The following is a 20,357-nucleotide window of genomic DNA, read 5'->3' as shown; positions in this document are numbered from 1 at the left end:
GATCCTTGCTAGGAGGCCCGGGCCGCGCGAAGAGCGGTGGTTCGCACTACGTATGTTGCTCAGAAGTGGAGCTGGGAGCGCCCTCGGCCTTATGGAACAAGTCCGTTGATCATCCCGCTCCAGCTTCCGGTCTCTGCTTAAACGTAGTGAACAAGTTGCACCAATTGACGCAATTCTGAACGCATTTGCGACAGCTTCCCTTTGGAAACTCTAGCTTGGTGTTCAAACATTGGCCATGCGTAAGGCTTGACGCCTAGCGCACGTCCTGCCAACCACCCGCCTCCATGCGAGCGGTACTTCCGGGGAGACCCCCAGCGAAGCTCCATGCGTTCAGCACCGCGCTGTGGGATGGACTCCGCATAGTGGTAAGCTTTTGTCTCATTGGAACTTGGGGCAGCTTCTGTTCCTTGAAAGACCTGCAGAGAGATTGACAAGCGCCTTGCGCATATTTCTCGAATAGGTGTACATATCCGGCCACGCCCTTGTGATCCTCAGCGACCCGCAAACACTGCTTCAAACGATTTACGTTGACGATACCGAGAAACTCGAAGCCGTCACGTTCGATGAAGCATCTGGAAAGATCGCTGTATGCGGGGGACCAGACATTTTCGTGTATCAGCCTTATGGTATCAAGGGAGAGACTCTGAAGGTCAGTGGCCCGCTGACTGATTCATTGCGCATTGGCAGCCATGGATTCTCACCCATTTGAGTATGTAGTGGTCTCTTGCTTCCACATTTCGCGCCCAAGATGATACTGAGTCGATATATACCCTCTCCTGGGGTTCGCCAAATGAATTGCTGGCTGGCAATTCACGCCTCGCACTGTGGATGTTGAATGACACTCCTCGTCTAGTCTGGAAACGGCATCTAGCAACACCGGTCAAGTTCGCGCAGTTCTCTCCAGATGGATCTTTAGTGGTAACAGTCGGGCAATATGACCGATTGGCCAAGGTCTGGAGACGACTGGCGTTCGGTGAAGATGAAGTTCGATTTGAGATCTCATATCTTCCACACCCTGACCTCATCACTGGGATACACTGGCGACTACCATACCATCGTGACCAGTCTGTTGAAAATGTCCTCTACACGCTCTGCGCCGACAACAAGATCCGGATTTTTGCGGTGACAGATCATCACGCCCTCACCCCACTTCAGTTCTGGGCCGATATTGATATGAAGCTTTCTGTCCAGCCACGAGACACGTCTGGATTAGACCAGCACACGGAACGGAGATACGGTTTCTTTCTGGATGGTCGTGATTTCTGTAGCGCAACAGAACGAGCCGTGGAGCGGAATACAAGCTCCAAGCAGAATCACGGCTTGGAACACATCATTGAGGTTGCCAAGCAGAGCCCAGAGATATGTGTTGTCATTGATGGGCAGGGCCATCTGTCCGCATGGGCCTTGGAAGACGTGGGCTCTAAAGTCAAGACGAAAGTGAGCGTTTTCAACATTCTCCATGTGGAGGGCCTGGAGTTCGGGTTCATGCCCGGCTTGTCCGCAGTCGAGGATTATGCCCAAATTCGCGCATTCCAAAGCACCTCGACCGAGGACAGGCTTAGCTTTATTCTGCATCACTTTGACGGTCGCATTGAATGGTATGATTCGCAAGTGGACATCTTTTTTGATCCTTCCCCACGCAAGGATCGACTGACACCAAGATCATCCTGGTCCGGACACACGGCGCCTGTGAAAAAGATTGTGCGAAATGCCATTGGTGATACCCTTATATCTCGTACAGACGAGAACAAGGCTATGATCTGGAGACAGCAGAAGCGAAAGAATGGGTCAGCCCCCCTGCACAAAAGTATTTTGCTCTCGGACGAACACATTCATCGAACTTGTCTACTGGAAGATAGCAACCTGCTGGTCAATCTTCATCACAGTGGTATCTCACTATGGGATTTCGATACGTATCACGCGAAACAGATTGCATCATTGCCTTTCGAATTGTCCAGCAAGCCTTTGTGTGTGCTTCCTCTGCCAAGACCCGAGACAGAATTGAAGGTATCCTATGTGGCAACCATTGGAGCTGATGGAAATGGCATTGCGTGGGAAATCGAGAGCGACTCAGCAAAGGGCCACCGAATGCAAAAATTCTGCAATTTCGAGATGGGCCTTAAGGAAGACTTGGCCTATATCCTGCCTGTCGACCCCGCAGGGCCGAAAGTCAAGTCATCCGGATTTTTCGACACATTCGCACCCGATATTGCGCTTTCCTACACCCACAGCGGTATCGTTCGAACGTGGACTGCCAAGGTGGATCAAGCATCTGCCAAGGTTGAATGGCTCCTGAAGTCTACCGTAGACACCGGCATCATGAACCCATCTTTAGCAAGCGGGAGTGATATTCGAAAGGCAGCGCTTGTGGATGAAGGTCGTACCCATTTGACAATCTGGGATACCAACAATGCACAGCTCGAGTTTGAAGAACATTTCACTCAACACGACAGTATCACGGACCTTGACTGGACTTCAACCCCGGACATGCAATCTATTCTTGCCGTCGGATTCCCACATAAAGTTGTATTGCTCTCACAACTTCGCTATGATTATCTGGACGCTCAGCCTTCCTGGACTCAGGTTCGAGAAATTTGGATTCGAGATCTGACGCCACATCCAATCGGTGATTCCTGCTGGCTTACAAATGGGCATCTTGTCATAGGTGCGGGAAACCAGTTGTTCATATATGACAAGGATGTTGATATTGGTGATCGTCTCGTGTCGCATCTCCGCATTCCCTCCCGAGGGCTGAAGTCGATCGACATGTTTGATATTGTCAGCCGGCTCAATGGCCCGCTGCCGGTGTTCCACCCGCAGTTTCTGGCGCAATGCATATTATCTGGCAAAACTGGTCTTGTCCAAACCATATTGATCAATCTCCTGAAGAAATTGAAATTCTTCACGGAGGGTGACGATCTGGACGGCTTCCTGGATATGCCGCTCAGCTATTTCTACGAGGAGAGTGTTGCTGTGCAGCAAATCGCCTCGAAAGAAATGAGATCTTCCTATGCAGACATGGCAATCGAGGAGGAAAGCTCTTCTGTGGTCGATGAGCAGACAGCTGCAATTCTGAATGAGCATCTCGCACGCATTGCCTTACCTCAGCTTACAAGTCACGAGCAATTTCGACTCGTCGATACTATTGAATGTGTGGCAACTGTTGAAAAGCACCGACGATCTATGGACGACAACGCCGCTCGTTATCTACTATTCTTTAGGCAACACATGTTGAGGAAGAGTCAGGGTGTGGCGAATAAGGATACGGTCTCTTGGCGAGAAATTGTCTGGGCATTCCACAGCGGCAGTCAGGATCTTTTGACAGACCTTGTGTCACATCAGTTCAACGGCAAGCTGACCTGGAAGGCTGCCAGGGAAAGTGGGATATTCATGTGGTTGTCAGATTCGACAGCTTTGGTAAGCATTGTCGACGAGATTGGTCATGTAGCACTGCTAACTCTATTTTCAGAAAGCACAACTCGAGGCTGTGGCAAGAAACGAGTACAGCAAGACCGAGGAGCGGAATCCCATTGATTGCACTATCTATTATCTAGCTCTTAAGAAGAAGAGCATTCTGCAGGGATTATGGCGAATTGCACACTGGCATCGTGAACAAGCCGCCACACAACGTCTGCTTGCAAACAATTTCAATGAAGCACGTTGGAAGACGTCCGCTCTGAAGAATGCCTACGCGCTGCTTGGCAAGCGTCGCTTCGGTAAGCTGGCTCACATCACATTGTTCTGAAAACATCGCAGAATTCTGACTTCGAGCGTCACACAGAATATGCCGCGTCATTTTTCTTACTTGCGGATCATCTACGCGATGCTACGAACGTGATTACCAACCAGATGGGCGATATTCAGCTTGCGATCGCCGTTGCACGTGTCTATGAGGGTGACAATGGCCCTGTCCTGCGGGAGATACTCGAGGAGAAAGTCCTCCCCACCGCAGCCATCGAGGGAAATCGATGGATGGCCAGCTGGGCCTTTTGGATGCTCGGTCGACGAGACATGGCTGTGCGGTCGCTAATCGTAAGCAGGCGATCTATTTCGATTCCAATCCGCGTTCATACTGACTTGGCAATAGTCCCCAATCGAGACTCTGCTCTCTCCAACACCGCTTTCCCCAGCAAGCCCTGGAAGAGCCACACTCCAGTCCAAATCATACCTTTCCAACGATCCCGCCTTGGTTGTGCTCTATCAGCAGCTGCGAGAGAAGACTCTTCAAACTCTCAAAGGCGCCTCGCAAGTTCGTCCCCGAGAAGAGTGGGAATTTGTGCTCCGCAACGCCCGGCTTTATGACCGTATGGGGTGTGACCTGCTCGCGCTAGATCTCGTGCGTCATTGGGAGTTCCTCGGCGGTCCGCCTTTGCCTGGGTCATTGCAGACGCAGCCTGCTCTCGAGTTCCGCGATGGTGATGTCGATTATCGTAAACTGCTTCGCCGGCGAAGCAGCCTTGTCGTCGCTGACCTGCCATTGCGTCTCACGGATGCCTCGAGAACAACCACAAGTGCGACGGAAAAGGTCGTCGACGACGATACGGCGAAAGAGACCAAGAAAAAGCCGCCTCCAACCATGTTCCATGAACCTGATGCGAACTCGCTGTTAGATAGCTTTGGTTTCTAAGGCTTTGATTGAAGACACGGCGGGGTTGGAAATTTTGGGCTTTTTTTGTCCGGGCGTTTGTCGCCATATTTCTGTACCCTTAGCGTGTACCTAGAGCGAGTCGTCGTAGCCATCAAGGGTGAATATGAGACGCGGTTGCTCGGGTCATCAGTTTTAGATACGAGCGCTCGTATATTTTCTGCTCATCGACGAAACAATTGCACATTACGATTGAAGCTTCAACATGAAACTATGGCTTTATTCAACTATATCTGTTTCTTTTTATGTGCAAACATCATTCAACTCATGACACAAAGCATCAATGGACAACAGTAGAACCTTTGAATACACGCTCCTTCAACAAATTTTTACATCCAATCATGCCCATGTCCTCCTCCTGCGCAGCACAGACAAACGTCTTTTGATCAAGCCGGGACTTCTCGAAACAGTGCCATTGCTCTGGAGCAAGGTCCCATTCACAGGCCGCGTCGAATTGCTCTTCCCACTGACATGCGTCGCAGTTTGATTTTTCAGTCTCTCCATGAGATCCTGAAGGATCTTCTCGCTCTCGGCGTGTCCGTCTTGATTGACACGCTCGACTTGCTCGGGGTCTTGCTGCGATGCGTGACCTGTTTGAGCGTTGGCCCATGTATTTGAGTTTGAGCCGGGTGTCTGCATCTTGGATGGAGCTTCGACATCGTCTTCGCCGCCGGAATCTGCCAGTCGTGATTCGTATGTGGAGTTGGACGATTGCCCAAGCGAAGAATTAGAGTGAAGCGCCTCGCCATCATTCTCGCAGTTGAGCTGTATCCATATCTGACTGAAGGCGGCGAATGAGCGCGTCTCGCACTTGCTGACCTCGACCCCCTTGTGAAGTTCCTGATTGATCAGGGCCGGATCGATACATTCTGGCTCTTCATGGACGGTGATGTTACACCTTGCGCCCGTGTCTGAAGGATACAAGTTTTGATAATCTTCGGGTGTGAGCTCGGCGTCGACGGAGATAGAGCTGACGAGTTGGTGATTGAAGGATGGGACACCGAAGCTGGTGCATACACCGGCTGTGATGACTTTTGTGGGAGCAGTTTCCTCGTAGCTTTCGTATGCGTCGAGGGTCGAGTATGGGTCGCCTGGGCAGTTGGGGTAGAAATGAGCCCAGACTTTGGCTGTGATGGTCGCATGGATGGGCGTTGAGAGGAGGATGAGTGCGGCGAGTGCAGAATGCATCGTGATGAGAAAGTTTTGGAGACTGCTCAGTCTCGATGTGAGATGTTTAATGCTGGGAAAGAGAAATCGATGTCGAACGTTGATATGCGTTTTGATTCGTAAATGAAGAGAGGGTGACAAGTTTGATGATGAGATGCTGTCCAAATGTTCAGGGTTCTCATCTTTCTTATATCGGGGACTTTAAGTTCTCGACGCATATCCATCAGCGATTGCCGCGATGGCGGGAAAGAATGGCTGGAGGCGCAGTCGCTCTGAGCTGAAGCTCGATTTACGTGTCTCCAGAAGCCGTCTAAGCATGCTGAACCACTTAGTCGCCATCTGATCCGGTGGCTGGGCGTCCTCCATAGCTTTATCGGGAGCCAGTCAATGTTGCGCGCTCACATTCCTGTGCTCGAAAGGGCAATCCATGCTGATCTAGAAATCGGGTGGGGGGGAAGTTCGCCTCGACGTGGTATGTGAACGCGTCTGTGGCATTCCAGAGCACGGCAATTGACTGCTGACAAGTTCTTGAGGAAGGTCAATGGGCGGCTGGTAATTTTGTCAAGAAGCTCACCAGCCCTGATCCAGCTGACAGTGACTAGGTACCGCCAGATATCTGATGACGCATGATTTCATCTATCAAGTAGGCCAATCAAACTTCCAGGCTACATCATACTGATCTGGACTGTTAAGACTATTACCTCAATTGCTATAATATCATATCATTACATGGGATGCCCTCACTGCACGGGCGTATCAAGTCAAGCGTGGGGACTTAGAGGCGGGTACAGTGCTCAGGCACCAAGTTCACTCCGAATGTGCGCTGAGAAGCCTGAGCTAAGAATAAGGCACACTGAACAATCACCAATCACTTGTGCTTCTTTTCTGCTTTCTCGAGAGCCCTTGGCTTATATTTCAGAACGGATTCACCCGTCTCAAAGGACGTGAGGGTGTTTGACCGCCGCCCACGGCCCTTCAGGTTGGTTTGGATTTTCCGGTCAATCTCGGCCAGATCCCCCTCCGAGTTGATCGAGCTGAGCGCCTTCATAGGAGCTCCACGTATAGAGCCGTTCGATCTGCTCCGGCTGCGCTCTCGACTGGAGGGCTCGCTGGGCGGCATGCTCTTGAGATGAGATTGATAGGCGTCCAGTTTGTAGGGGTCTGTTGGGATCTCGGCGTCGATGTCGGGCATGATTCCAAAGCCAAGATCATTGACGGTCATGGTCACTTTCTCCGACAGCGCCTCTCGATGCTGCCTCAAATCGACGAGAGATGACGAGGAAAGCGGATTCAAAGCAACGACAAGAGGCGGCAGAGACTTGATGATGTCCATCCCCACTTCCCCGAATCGAAGAGCCGCATAGCTCACAAAGCCCATATGAGCGTAGAAACACACCGCGAAAAGCCACAAGGGAACAAAGTCCGGAACGTAGGTCCGAGCCATCATCCACCAGGGGACGGACTGTGTGTAGTAGCCATCGTTCCGGTTGTAACGAAGCCAGGCGGTCACAATAATCGTGTAATAAACATACAGAGTCGGGGCCAGTCCCATGGCGACAAGAATTTTCCAGGTACTCACGACGTCATGGCCCTGCAGCTTCACCACTGAAGCTGCGAGAGCCTTACGGCGTTTTCTTTCCGAGATGACTTTCGTCGTAACAAAGACCGGCCAGAACAGTAAGACTCCAGGAAGGACTCCAAAGCTGAGGATGAGCAGCTTGGCCAAGCGATAGAACAAGGTGATGAGAATGAGCCACCAGGGTTTCTCTTCAATGTTTCCCCACTCGACTTGATGATCACGAATCCCAAATGATTCGAGTCGTCGATTATACTCCTTTACCATCTTTTTCAACCCTTTGACTCGGGGGTCATCTTGGTGCTTCGTGTAGCCCTTGAGCAGCCGTCGGTTGAATTCGATCACAAGCGGCAGCGGGATCTTCTTGCTGATGGGGTTGTACAGCTTTCTCGTCGTCTGAACCAAAATTAAGGTCTCATGATCGGGACTAATCTGTGTGACGGACTCGAGACCTTCATAGATTGTTTCGAGCAGTGAACCGACGGCATTGCGTTTGCTGGCACCGCCGGCTTTGAAAGCTTCCACCTGATCAGGATGCACATGAATCGGACGGCCGAACTCGATCACAGCACGAGAGCGGAACTTGTGCGCGTGGAAATAGTTCATGCCACAAGGAACGATAGACAGCCCGCACTCGGGATCGCGAGCGAGGCAACCGAGCGACATCAGAGCGGCACCAGCTTTCAAGGGCAACAAATTGGAGCGGTCGTGACTGCCTCCCTCGGGGAAAATGCCGATACAACCACCGGATGACAGCTCCTCGTATACAGCATTGAACATCTGGCTCTGATCAACATGAGGAGCAATCTTGAACCTCGTGCCTTTGCGGCCTGGGTCGTCCGACAGCGGTGAGGTGAAAGGCTTCTTGAGTCGCAGGGCCGTGGCACTCAAAACCTCGTCGACAGTCATGGTTTCTGTAGACTTGGAGTTCTTGATGGTGATGGATGCTCCCGGCCCATACTCGGGCTGCGTGAAATCTGTGTCCACACCGTGAATCAAAGCCGGATCACTCTCCGGGTCCGGTTGATAGATGGAGCCCTTGCCGGGCTTGGTCAAGTCCATGGACCGAACGACGGGGAGTGCACCCATACATGATGCGAGAGTGCCGATATAGGGCTCATTCATGGATTTCTGGGCAATCAGGAACGAGACGCGTCGCTTCGCCTGCGACTTCAACAGGTGCATCAAGATCGCCGAATCGACGAATTGATTGGCGTGAGGCGCGGCGACGATGAGCACCGGACCTCGTTCTGGAATTCTCCATGCTCCACGGGGGTAGATTTCGCGGAAGAACACGTCCAACGCGCAGGTGAACAGCCACAGCACGAGGTCATACAGCCACGGGATCATCCGTCGGGATGATGCCAGAGGGCCCGCCATGATCGCTCGCCCGTGTGGGACTTGAGCGGGGAGGCGTTGGGCCTGAAGTGAATTGCTAGGCTAGCAAATCAGTACAGTCGTCCCAGCGGAGATGGCTACGCGATGTGGCTTTCTGCAGATCAGGAGCGGAGAAAGGCCCGGGGAATGGAGATCAAAGGAATGTTTTTTTTTCTGAAGTGTGGTGTGCTCTGGCTTTCAGTGTGGGTGGTGTGGGGGGAGGCTGGTGGAAAAATACACGAGGCGGGGAAGTCCAGGCAGTGCAGTTTGACAATCGGCCGTCAGCAAGTCGCGCTATCATCATCACCTCTCCACTTTTCCTAATCGCCGGCTTTGGTCTACGTCTGTTCAAGTACTGTTAGACTACTGTGTCGGTCTTTTTCAGTTCTTGTGCCAGATGCTGAGACGCATGGCTTTCCTGATTCCGGCTTACGCTGGATAATACGTACACCAACTGGCAGTCGAGGTGCAACTATCTTCAGACGGCGAAGAAAGATCCACTTGGGCGGACTTGAATCTCGACGATGGTAAAAAGAAGTAGAAACTGCAAAGCAGCGAAAGAGTCATATTCTGAAGAAAACTGGCCATGTCTAAGCTGTCTACTCTTTTTGCATCGCCAGCCAGCGACTTTCAACCCCTACGGCGTGTATCAATCCTGTAAGAGAGCCAGCTGGGCGCAATCGACTCATCAAAGGCCTTGAGAAAGTCTTGAGATTGTACTTTTCGAATTTTGGGGAGTATTAAATTATGATATACGAAAGTGGTCCTGGGCAACGATATAAAGTTTTGCTCATCTGCCTTCCCAAACGCTGTCAACGGCCTAGGCCAGTTCCTTCCCTGGGCCGCTCGTCGAAAGAAGCAACCGTACTGTCAAGGGGGTCGAGTCCCCTAGACAGCATCGGTATAACACTCCGTTTGGAAGGAGATGAAACCAAGCTCGAGCATGTCGGGCAGACATTGACCCTGGACCTCGGTCTGACCGTCGAAGGGCAAGAAGAAGACAGGCTCGCCTGTGCAGTCATCGTTGTTCCAGATGCTCACACCGGCGCACGTGTAGGCATCCTTGGTGTCCATAGTGGCCTTGAAGGCGTAGTTGTTGACATCCCAGTCACGGTTCACGGTGGTCTTGTCGCATGACAATGGGGTAGAAGTCATCGACACGACAGACTTGGGCACACCCATCGCAGGTTGGCCAGGGTAACCGACGGGGCAAGATTCATAGGATTGGAACTCCAGGTTGACCACAGGGAATCCTGCGTAGGCGGGTAGGATGAGCATCGCTGCGGAGAGGATTGTCTGAGAGATAGGGTCAGTAATCGTGATCTGTCGACGCGACGGGTGCACGTGTCAAGGTTCAATCTGGACCCTCGTGGTGCGAGTGCTTACCTGAGTGAAATGCATGATGCTTGAAAATGAGTGTATATCGGTGGGATAAGGAGCGAGATTGGTATCGAAGTGAGTTTAAGAAGGGAATGTGATTGTCGGAATTCCTGGATGAATGGAAAAGACATCTCGTCTGGCAAGATATTCCCGCCTACTTAAGTAGATTGAATCAGTCGGATGAGCCGGGCTCTGTGGCCTCTGACCGAGTCGCGTCCACTCATTGAAGGTTCATTGTTGCGATTTTCACTTCTGCTCAGACAATGAGAGACGCATTCTCAAGGGCGTGGAATGCAGGAGCGGCGGCTAATATGGTTACGACCCTGTCCAAAGCTCCTCTTTCCCATACAATTTAGCAGCCCCCCGTATCGGAATGTAGTCGTCAGAAAAAGGAAAGGTCCCTTGGCGTCCACCCAACCCTGTATATTAGCAATCCAGAATGGATAAAGGAATAGTGGACGTCGAAGATCTCCCATTCTAACCAGGACGCATCGGCTATGGATCTGCAATGGGTTCTACTTCACAGCATTGCTTGGCCCCAAGTCGTGATATGCGTTGTTCGGAAGACTCTCCGTCAAATCAAAGTCTCATATGCGTTTCCAAGCTGAGCATGTGAACCGATCGAGGATCGTGTTGTCATAAACCGTGATTCTTATCGTCCGAGCTCTATTGCAGGTTGTTCTGTTGCCCCCTTACTGGTTAAGCCCCGACTTCGAGATCACCAATCCCGCCTAAAGCCCTCCCGTCAAGCTGGGACGATTGTTTTCAGATGAATCCTGATCCATGCCATGCGTTTGTGGTCCGTCCATCAATGTAATCGTAGGCCTCCTGCAGATCGTCTGCGCAGTCCACTCCTGAGCAAAAACCAGCAGCAAAGCTCCAGTTGTTTTGTTTTGTTTTCTTTTCATGAGTCCCCAACCAACCTAGCAACCAGCCAGAATTCAGCAGTCAGGACCCCGATCATAGTCATCTAGGTCTCGCTTTAGTACACGTGGTAACTTTGTGCTTATCACCATGCAGAATCATACTCGGGTTTCAACTATGTCCCACTGGTCGCGTCGTCCTGACAGTTGCCGACCAATGGAGGTCAATTCCCGTCGAGGTCGATCAAAAGGTAAGGTACGTGAGTTTCTAACAGGGTGGCACGGATTACTCACGGTAGTAGTGGATTGAGATTCCACTTCAGATCGACCGCTCAATAAATTGAATGTCAGATAGAACCTGGTTACTGAGGCCGCACCTCAATTGTTCACACACATTAGTGATTTGGTACTATGAGACCGGCATGATGGAGGGATGTGATAAGCATGGAGATGTATCATTTCGAATTTTCGCGTGTTGTTGACTCAAAGGATGGAGAAACCTCTTCTGTGCGCTCAATCCTCAAGAGCTACACCTAACCTATGGACGCAGCAGAGCAGCAGCCCGAAATATATAGTGTATCAACCAGGTCATATACAGTTTGTTCATCTTCCCTCGAGCACATAACACGTTCCATATAATGGAATCCCCTTTGTTGTCTAAAGATGATTACGTTCGTAGTTCTCGCACCATCGCCCACAAGGTGAACGGCTCCAAAGCGTCCCAGAACCCGGCAGGGCGTCTCTGACTCCCGACGACTTTGAATCCCTGTTTAAGCCAGTACACTCCGGCATTCTCCTTCAAGACTCGAATCATCACTCTGATGGGCTGGCTCTGATCGCCCTCCTGGCTTCGTCGACGTAGTAGCTCATCCTCACACGCTTTCACTAGCCGCCCAGCGATGCCTTTGCCGCGGTAGCGGTTATCAGGCGGAAGCGCCACCACGGCAAGTTCGTAGTCACCCGGGCAAATGGACTCCAGGAGAACATGCTCATCTGTAGCGGTATCCGCTTCCGCTCCATCGATCTCATCCTGAATCTTGTCCTTATTCTTCTTCCCGTCCTCGCCCTCAATCTCCCCCTCACCTCGCAGCCAAAGTTCGTCATTCTTCCACGGTTTCATGCTGGCAGTGCCAATCACTTCTGCCTTCTCACCCGCTTGGTCACGAGCGAAGGCCACTGCCGTGAAGCCGCTGACTCCTAGCTCACGGGAAAGGTCGCTGTCGGAGCGAAGTCGGAGCTTATTGTTGAGGTACTTGATTCTGTCCGTGTGCCCGACCAGGTAACTTGCATTAATCATCTTGGTGAGCTCTGACAGCCATGGCTGTGCAAGGAGATCTTGAGACGTGAAAAGCTCAATAGAGATATCCGGCCCCGACTGCATATGTGAAAATGAACGAATGGTAGAATCGCTAGTCAAAGCGGCGTGAAGCGTGACCGAGGTCGGCATCCTTCCAAGGTCAGCTTGGAAAGTGTAATGTAACCCTGCTCTGAAGGGCTCAAGTGAATATGATCGTGGAAGTGTAGTCGAAGGCTGGAGCCATCGAATTTGGGTAGATATCGCCTTCTGCGAGTGGTGCTCCGGGTTGTTTAGAAAGGGTTTTTTTCTCTTTGAGTTGATCAGACGAGAAATGAATGTAAGCGGCTAAGCGGATAGATTGATAAACGTGCGTGTCCAGAAGGGATGTCACGGCTAACACCGGCTAACTGTGTCAGGAGCCTCCAACTCTGATCAGATAAAAAGTAAGCGGAAGTCGTCTACTAATAGCAGGCGGAACCTTCAAACATTGGGTACTTTGGGAAGTAAGAACATCCATTTGTCTGCAGGGAGAAGGCTGCATACTCTTCTTACATGTTCCAGAAGTTAAAAATGATGAAAGGTTCCTCATGATTCTTGTGAGCTATGAACAACCCCGAAGCCTGATCCATGCTAAAGCATTTTGCACATACGTTGTATGTTTGACCTCCGTGTTGATTCGAGAGTCGGAGTACCTCCGGGGGCGTACATTTACTGCAGATACATCCCGGGAGAAAAAAAGTACAGTATTCATGATTGGGCTTCCCGGTCTAGAAGCGAAAAGTAATGCGTGTCAGTGAGGCTTGGCGTAACCTCGCAATGATCCAAGTATGAATCACTTTGATTGTGAATCCTTGATTATTTCAAGGTTGTTTGACCAGCGTGCGTCTGGTACTTCTGAGTCCTGACCAGCCAGTACAATCCATCAGCTTACCAGCGCGGCGGAGCATCCGCAAATCAGGTGACCTTATCAGTCCTGTCCCCGGATACCAGAGGGTATCCACAGTTGCTTGCTTATCAACCAAGTCGCCGCCGCTTCAATTCATCATGAAACTTAGTCTCACGATCCTCCCTCATGACGAACCGCTGAGCCAATGAATTATCAGACACTCAATATGGCTGGTGTTACATTGCCAGTGCAGCAAGACGACCAAAGTCATGTCAACGAAGCCGACCCGCTGAACGGCCAGAGCCACGATGACCGGCTCGAGCCGAATGTCCAACAGAAACCTAGTACATCACCACAAAGCTTCACGCCGCGCTCATTGATCGTCGGGCTCATTATTGGTGCCCTTATCACCTTTTCAAATACATATTTCGGGCTTCAGACAGGATGGATCAGTACAATGGCGATGCCATCAGCTTTGATTGGCTTTTCGGTTTTCAAGGTCTTGACAAAATACCTATCGTTCCCATTCACACCAATCGAGAACGTTCTTATTCAAACAGTCGCCGGCGCAGTGGGGACAATGCCCTTGGGCTGTGGATTTGTTGGGGTGATTCCTGCATTGGAGTTCTTGCTCAAGGATGGTGAAGACGGACCAAAAGGCGATGGAGGAGAAGGCGAAGGTGGTCCTCTGAAACTGGGATTTTGGAAATTGGTCGTTTGGAGTCTCGGAGTCTGTTTGTTCGGTGTCGTCTTCGCGGTGCCGCTGCGGAAAGAGGTCATTGTGCGTGAAAAATTACGCTTCCCAAGTGGAACGGCCTCTGCCCTGATGTTGCGGGTTCTTCACGGTGCTGCCAAAGACGAAAAGAAGCCCTTGACAACCGAAAGTGAAAGCAGCGGGCGAGAGGAGCTAGTCGGTGACATTCGATATTCTGCGAATGGTGAAAATGAGGGCCTCTTGGCCAAAGATCTGGATGCCGAAGACCAGACGATGGACAAGAAAGACTGGCGCTCGAAGATGCGCCTTCTTATCGGTGCCTTTGTCCTTTCTGGTGTATACGTAAGTTTTTCTGTGTTCATGAAAGGTGTTGCAAAGGTGCATCGCTGACCGCGCCTTCAGACTCTTTTCTCGTACTTTGTCCCCTTTGTCAGAGAAATTCCGGTGTTTGGCCTGGGATTGGCACATAATTGGCTCTGGACGCTGAATCCATCGCCTGCGTATATTGGACAAGGAATCATCATGGGCCCTTCAACTTGCATGCATATGCTCTTCGGCGCAGTGCTTGGCTGGGGCATTCTGTCGCCCTTGGCTCGATCGCGTGGATGGGCTCCGGGACCGGTCGATAGCTGGGACAATGGAAGCAAAGCTTGGATTGTTTGGATCTCTCTGGCGATCATGCTTGCGGATTCACTTGTCAGTCTTGGGTGGTTGGTACTCAAGCCAATCGTCAATAAGTCTCCAGAATGGATCGCTTGGCTTCGGTCCACTCGCTTGGGCAGACGGATTGCGCGGCGACTCAGACCTTCCGGATCTACTGACCATTCGTACATCAATTATTCGGCCTTACGTTCGGGAAACCATGAAGACCATGTCGACGAGGATCTGACTCCTCACCACGCCGGAGCGACGATTATCGCGAAGGAGGCCGAGGACGAAGATGCTCCTCCGTCCGAGCTCATTTCCACGCGCACGGTCGTGATTCTTCTTCCCCTGACTTTGGTTTTGAATGTTGTGTGCATGCACTACGTTTTCGGCGACATCATCTCACCCTGGCTATCCAGTCTCGCCACCGTACTCGCAGTTGTTCTCTCTATTATGGGCGTACGAGCTCTAGGCGAGACAGATCTGAACCCAGTCTCCGGTATCAGCAAGCTCACCCAACTCATCTTCTCCATAGCCACGCCAGCCTCGCGATTCTCGCGGCGCACAGCGCTCGTAACCAATCTTCTCGCCGGCGCCGTTTCTGAATCAGGCGCCCTCCAAGCCGGCGACATGATGCAAGATCTCAAGACGGGGCATCTGCTCGGCGCAAGCCCCAAAGCCCAGTTTTACGGACAAATGATCGGCAGTCTTGTCGGTGCTGTCCTCTCGACCGCCGTCTATAAAATGTACGTCAACGTCTACGATATACCCGGTGAAATGTTCCAGACCCCAACCGCCTACGTGTGGATCTTCACCGCCCGTCTCGTCACCGGCGAGGGCCTGCCCGACATGGCATGGCAGGCGTCCGTGATTGCCGGCATCGTCTGGGTCATTCTAACCGCCATCCGCATCATGGCCTCCGCGCCGAGTTTCTTGCACAACGGTCAGCCCCCGGCCTGGAAAGATTTGCTCCCCGGCGGGATCGCCGTCGCAGTGGGCATGTTCAACGTGCCATCTTTCACTCTGGCTCGAGCAATCGGCGGCGTGATCGCATGGTGGTGGGCGCGTAAACATGCGCAATTAACCGGCCAACCTGATCAGATCGACCTCACGCACGGCATCAATTCATCTTCGACGAACGTACTCTCACCCCCACCTTTACACACCGGACAAAGGGCAAGTCCCTCTGCACAATCCGCGTCCAAAAAGGCCGATGCAGCTTCCTCGACGGTCGTCGTGCTGGCCTCGGGTCTGATCCTCGGAGAGGGCATCATGAGCATAGTGAATCTGCTCCTGGCAAGTGGTCGAGTTCCTCATTTGTAGATGATTTACTTGCATGAATCTGCTTTTCGTTTCCAATTCTCTTAGTCGCTTACTAGCCCAGTCTTTCTTTGGTGGCCCTGGCGTTGATCAGAATGAAGATCAATCGGGCGCATGTAAGGCACAAAAGTGGTTTCGTGTCTTGTGCGAGCATCTTCTTTGTATACAAGGCTTTTTGGGGGGGCATTCAGCTCTTAAGTGCTATGATGACGTTATGATATGATGTATTTTTCAATTCCCTGAAGGTCGTGCGCAAAGTCCGGCTTTTGACACACAAACTATCTCGATCTAGTACTTCCTTTTTTTTAATATCTAGATTGGAACGGTATGTGTATGGTACATAGAGGGGTTTCAGTAGCACATGAGTGCAAATTATCTATGCATGAGCCCAGTAATTACTCAGGAGGTATGACTTGCAATTCCATATCTGGTCTAAACGTGATTTGACACAAAAATACATCCGGTTCGAAAGTGAAGGGAAATCGAGAAAAAGAAAATATAAGTAGCTGCTTACGTATGCAACTCATTCATCAATCACGTGCAGTCAGAGGCAACAGTCGTATGTCTCTGGGATTTCAGTATGATGATCTGGAAAATTCAGAGACCAGGCGAGAGTACATTGCAGATGACGGTGCAGAGCTCTTAGGGAAGCATAAAGCAAGTAGAGAAGAATGGAAGAAAAACAGTGCAAGGACTTGACGGTTCAAAGAGGCGAAAGGAAATTGTCACATGGATCGAGCCAGCCGAACTTGTACAAGCCTAGATGGTACAAGCAAGATGAGCAGAGCATAGTTGCGGTTCGTGTTATAGTCTCGGCTCTCGAATGACGCGAGAACCAGATGAGTCGTTCGTCACATTCGGGCGATCGTGGTCATTTGAATGCAGTACACACGAAAGTCCCTTTCCCCGCACCAGCAGGGTGGAATATTTTTGTGACTCTCGTCATGAGCACGTATTGTGAATCAAGAAAAAAGGACCACTTAGATGGCTTGCCCCGGAGCATAAACTTCAGTTGGCGAGGTCGGCGTCGAGGGCGGCAGGGCAGGTAGATGAATCGTTGGAGCGGGGCCTGGAGCTTGAGTAGCCACAAGAGGGCTCGACTTAAGAGGCGCAGCACTAGCCATTGGACGAGCCATGTTTCCCGCACTGTTGCTACGCTGTCGTTGACTGACGGGCATCGCAGGGCGCTGCATTCCTCCCGGGCCGTAAGGACCCGGACTCATGGATCGTGGACCGGGATTGGGACCAGGACGAGATCGAGGGGCGGGGGACATTGAGCGAGCGCCGGGCGACATGGGCCGAGGAACGGCAGGGAAGCCGTTCGCAGGGGGCATTGGACCAGCTGGGTAAGGTGGTCGAGAAGAGTTGGCAGCGCCTGGTGGACCCTGAGGGTAATAACGATCTCCAGGAGGAGGGCCTGGCATTCGTCCATGAGGGCCCATTGGGGGCAAAGGTCCACGAGGCGCAGGTCCCGGGCCGGCGCCAGGAGGGGGACGGGGACGACGCTTCACGGGGCGAGCAGACAGGCAAGATCGTGGCGCCACTCCTTGCTGTGAGCGATCCATTCGAACGCAGAGCGCCTGTTCGAGGCTACGTTAGCATAAAGACTCCAACCATACAAGTCGTAGTAAATCGATTACTCACCCAACCATCATCATACTCGTGTAGCATGCGCACGAGGGCTCCGGCGCGCAACTCCAGCTCATCATCTGCGGAAGGAGTGAAATCCATCTGCACGCGGTGCACGTTGTCTGGCCCCGGAGGCACAGGAGACGGCGCCACAGCCGCAGCGACTGCACCGGCACTGGCAATACCTATCGCGGCCCCACTGACGGCAGTGAGGATCTCAGAGGAGATCGACTCGACGTCGGCACTCACGCGAATCGATGGAGCGCCCGAGACTGCGGCGCCCGAATTCTGCGAGGGAGACACTTCTCTTTCAGATTCGTCAGAGACAACAACCGTGGGAGTGTCTCCCGTCGCCACAGCAGCCCCCGCCGGTTGAGAAGGCGCAGGAGTAGGGGCTGCTGCAGGGGTCACGTTCTCTGCCACGGACGTTGTAGGACTGAATGGATTGACTGGATCACTGAACGGGTTCTGCGCGCTCGAGGTGGACTGAGATGGCGACGGAGGCGGCGAGTTGCCTGTCAAATTGCGGGAGGCAATCGCTGCACCAGCAACACCGGCAGCGGATGCACCCAGCAAGCCAGCAGAAGCCGCATTTGAGCCACCAGTGCCGCTCAGATCGGGAGCAAACTGCGTCACTGGGCGAACACTCAACTGAGGCGGGGTTGACGGGGACGACGATTTCATCGGGGGAGGCGGTGCCGATGCCGGTGCAGGAACGGCTGAGACCGGACCCTTCTCCTGCAACGTCGCCTCGGCCTCGTCGCCGCGCTTTCTCTTACGAACCAAGAAGAAGATCAATCCTGCCAGGACGCCCAGTCCCAAGAGAACTCCGATGGCGATCCCCGCTTTTGCACCGCCAGACATGCCTTCCGGGGCACTGGCGGTCGTGGGCGATGAAGACGCGCCGATGCCACTGACTGTGGTGCTGGGAGTCGCCGCAACCAAGTTCATGTCCTGGCTGGTTTCCGCTGCCGACGTACTCGCCTGGGAGACGGAAGTGATGAAGGACGACGGGGCTTGCGACACCACCTCCGCTTGACTGGTGATGGCCTGTGTCGGTTCTGCGACAGTCGTCTGTTGTATCTGCGTGTTTTCAATGATCGTCGTCGGTTGCGACTTGACCTCTTTCGTCGTCATCACCGCCGTCTGATGGGTAGGCTCGGCCGTGATCTTCGTGACCGCCACTGCTGGGCCGACACCCACGGCGACATTGTTGGTGTCCTTCGAATGGGGGGCGACCGTCGCCGCCGTTGCCGTCGCAATCGCAATCGCGGTCGTGACCGGTGCATTGTTGGCGCCCATGACTTTGGTCACGTAGCCTCCAATGGCGCCCTCAAAGTCAGCCGATAGGGTCTTGTAGATAATGACCAAGGGGTTATCGCGCTCGACCAGGTTGGAATCATCATTGGCGATAGTGTCGTGGGGAGCCCGCGCCTCCAGAGGGCGGTGCTCCATATGATAAAGGGCATGCCCATGCACCATCCTGGAAGAGCAATAGCTCCTGTCGGAAATGGCGAGAGTCGCACAGGTGTTTTGGTCGGGCACAGCGCTGATCGGAGGGGGGGGGGGGGAATCACTCCTAAAAAGACAAACTGGTCTGGGTGGCTTGAATTCTTCAGTCCGTCTGGGAGTGAGATCGGGGGAGATCGCGTTGATCTCTGTGAAGTCGCACGTTGTCGCGCGCCGAGGAATGTGAGTTTAAAGAATGGACGACTCGAGACCGGGGGGTTGGCTGCTCCCGAGAACCAGTCGATGAAGAAAGTCGGAGGGCAAAAATGAGGGTACAAACGACGTCCAGGCCGTTCTGGTATGCTAAAAGAGGGTGTGAACTCGTGGAGGTGTCGATGAAGAAGAATGCCGAGTGAAAAGGGAAAGAAAGGGAGTGCCAGCGACCCTGAGAGCGAGGCAAAACACAAGAGTCGATCTCCCTCTGCGATGCTTAGCGACGCAGTCGCTAAGTTGCGGAACGGGAGGCAAGGGCAACCCTCGACTCGGGGACTCCTGGCCTACTCCAGACATACAGGCATTAGCATACTCATAGCGGTCATGTTTCCATACAGTACGACTTTACAAGTGCAAAGTGCAAGCCGCTCCCGAGGATGGGACGAGGGGGTCTTCCCCCACAAGCAAAAGGCCGGAGTGGAACTGTGGAACTGTGGATGTGACGATGACTCGTGACTCGTGAATTGTGAGTGACTTGGGAAAGTCAAGGGAAGTGAGGGCGGGACTCGGGGCAACCAGGTACCCAAGAGGTCCCAGTCCAATCAGCCCATCAATTAGCCATTTTAGCGCAGCAAGGGAGCATCCACTAGTCTAAATGGGGATGTGATTGGGGCCAGGCCACCGTAATGATTGGCTAGTAGAATACGGTTCCTGGTATTGTAAAGACGTAAAATGACGCTCATCATTGATCAATTCATGTACCCAAAGACTCACTACAGTAAGACTGAGGTCAGGTGTTGCAGTACAAGTGACAACCCCTACAAAACTCTGTAGCAAGGAGGATTCTTACGTAGCCCTGTCAATATTTACATGCAAGCATCAGTATCACTATCAACATGTAGGCGCAGTCAATCTCACATGTGAAAGGTGCTGCCTATATACTGTAGGTTTGCCATGAGAAGATTGCAAGTTGCGACACAGCGACTGAGGAGTGAGGACTGAGCCGACAGAAAGTACCGACGGACCAGAAGTGGACCGACGTGGACCGTGGCACTGTAAATTAAAGTGCGGCAGGAGGAGATGACAGATAGGGTCTGACCGCATAACACCACATTTCATAAGAGGGTGAAAGTTAAAAGCAGCGGAAATCGTACTGAACCGGACCCTGTAGTTGAAATGGACGTTCATGATGTCT

General features: G+C 52.4%; 7 protein-coding genes across 7 annotated transcripts; 2 read left to right on the top strand and 5 right to left on the bottom strand.

Moving 5' to 3' along the window:
* Positions 1 to 284: 284 nt before the first annotated feature.
* N7539_002456 (uncharacterized protein) lies at positions 285 to 4,627 on the top strand (the record flags this gene model as incomplete). The annotated part of the gene is made up of 6 exons (XM_056932059.1): positions 285 to 365; positions 461 to 649; positions 718 to 3,417; positions 3,470 to 3,716; positions 3,782 to 4,032; positions 4,088 to 4,627. 6 exons carry the CDS (start codon positions 285 to 287, stop codon positions 4,625 to 4,627), a joined length of 4,008 nt encoding a protein of 1,335 aa, XP_056792018.1.
* Positions 4,628 to 4,984: 357 nt separating this feature from the next.
* On the bottom strand, positions 4,985 to 5,833 carry N7539_002455 (uncharacterized protein; the record flags this gene model as incomplete). Its single annotated transcript, XM_056932058.1, has 1 exon — positions 4,985 to 5,833. The coding sequence occupies one exon, from the start codon at positions 5,831 to 5,833 to the stop codon at positions 4,985 to 4,987; it is 849 nt and encodes a 282-aa protein (XP_056792017.1).
* An 847-nt stretch (positions 5,834 to 6,680) lies between these two features.
* N7539_002454 (lysophospholipid acyltransferase family protein) lies at positions 6,681 to 8,768 on the bottom strand (the record flags this gene model as incomplete). Its single annotated transcript, XM_056932057.1, has 1 exon — positions 6,681 to 8,768. One exon carries the CDS (start codon positions 8,766 to 8,768, stop codon positions 6,681 to 6,683), a length of 2,088 nt encoding a protein of 695 aa, XP_056792016.1.
* Positions 8,769 to 9,653: 885 nt separating this feature from the next.
* Positions 9,654 to 10,166, bottom strand: N7539_002453 (uncharacterized protein; the record flags this gene model as incomplete). Its single annotated transcript, XM_056932056.1, has 2 exons — positions 9,654 to 10,061; positions 10,152 to 10,166. The coding sequence occupies 2 exons, from the start codon at positions 10,164 to 10,166 to the stop codon at positions 9,654 to 9,656; spliced, it is 423 nt and encodes a 140-aa protein (XP_056792015.1).
* A 1,509-nt stretch (positions 10,167 to 11,675) lies between these two features.
* N7539_002452 (GNAT family N-acetyltransferase) lies at positions 11,676 to 12,455 on the bottom strand (the record flags this gene model as incomplete). Its single annotated transcript, XM_056932055.1, has 1 exon — positions 11,676 to 12,455. The coding sequence occupies one exon, from the start codon at positions 12,453 to 12,455 to the stop codon at positions 11,676 to 11,678; it is 780 nt and encodes a 259-aa protein (XP_056792014.1).
* A 941-nt stretch (positions 12,456 to 13,396) lies between these two features.
* On the top strand, positions 13,397 to 15,874 carry N7539_002451 (OPT family oligopeptide transporter; the record flags this gene model as incomplete). The annotated part of the gene is made up of 2 exons (XM_056932054.1): positions 13,397 to 14,248; positions 14,309 to 15,874. 2 exons carry the CDS (start codon positions 13,397 to 13,399, stop codon positions 15,872 to 15,874), a joined length of 2,418 nt encoding a protein of 805 aa, XP_056792013.1.
* Positions 15,875 to 16,851: 977 nt separating this feature from the next.
* N7539_002450 (SH3 domain protein) lies at positions 16,852 to 18,982 on the bottom strand (the record flags this gene model as incomplete). The annotated part of the gene is made up of 2 exons (XM_056932053.1): positions 16,852 to 17,451; positions 17,516 to 18,982. The coding sequence occupies 2 exons, from the start codon at positions 18,980 to 18,982 to the stop codon at positions 16,852 to 16,854; spliced, it is 2,067 nt and encodes a 688-aa protein (XP_056792012.1).
* Positions 18,983 to 20,357: the final 1,375 nt, after the last annotated feature.

The sequence above is a fragment of the Penicillium diatomitis genome (genome assembly GCF_028827545.1).
Source record: "Penicillium diatomitis strain IBT 30728 chromosome Unknown utg000003l_segment0_segment0, whole genome shotgun sequence".
NCBI lineage: Eukaryota > Fungi > Ascomycota > Eurotiomycetes > Eurotiales > Aspergillaceae > Penicillium > Penicillium diatomitis.
Note: the sequence above shows the minus strand (reverse complement) of the source record. Positions and strands in the feature narration are given on the sequence as shown.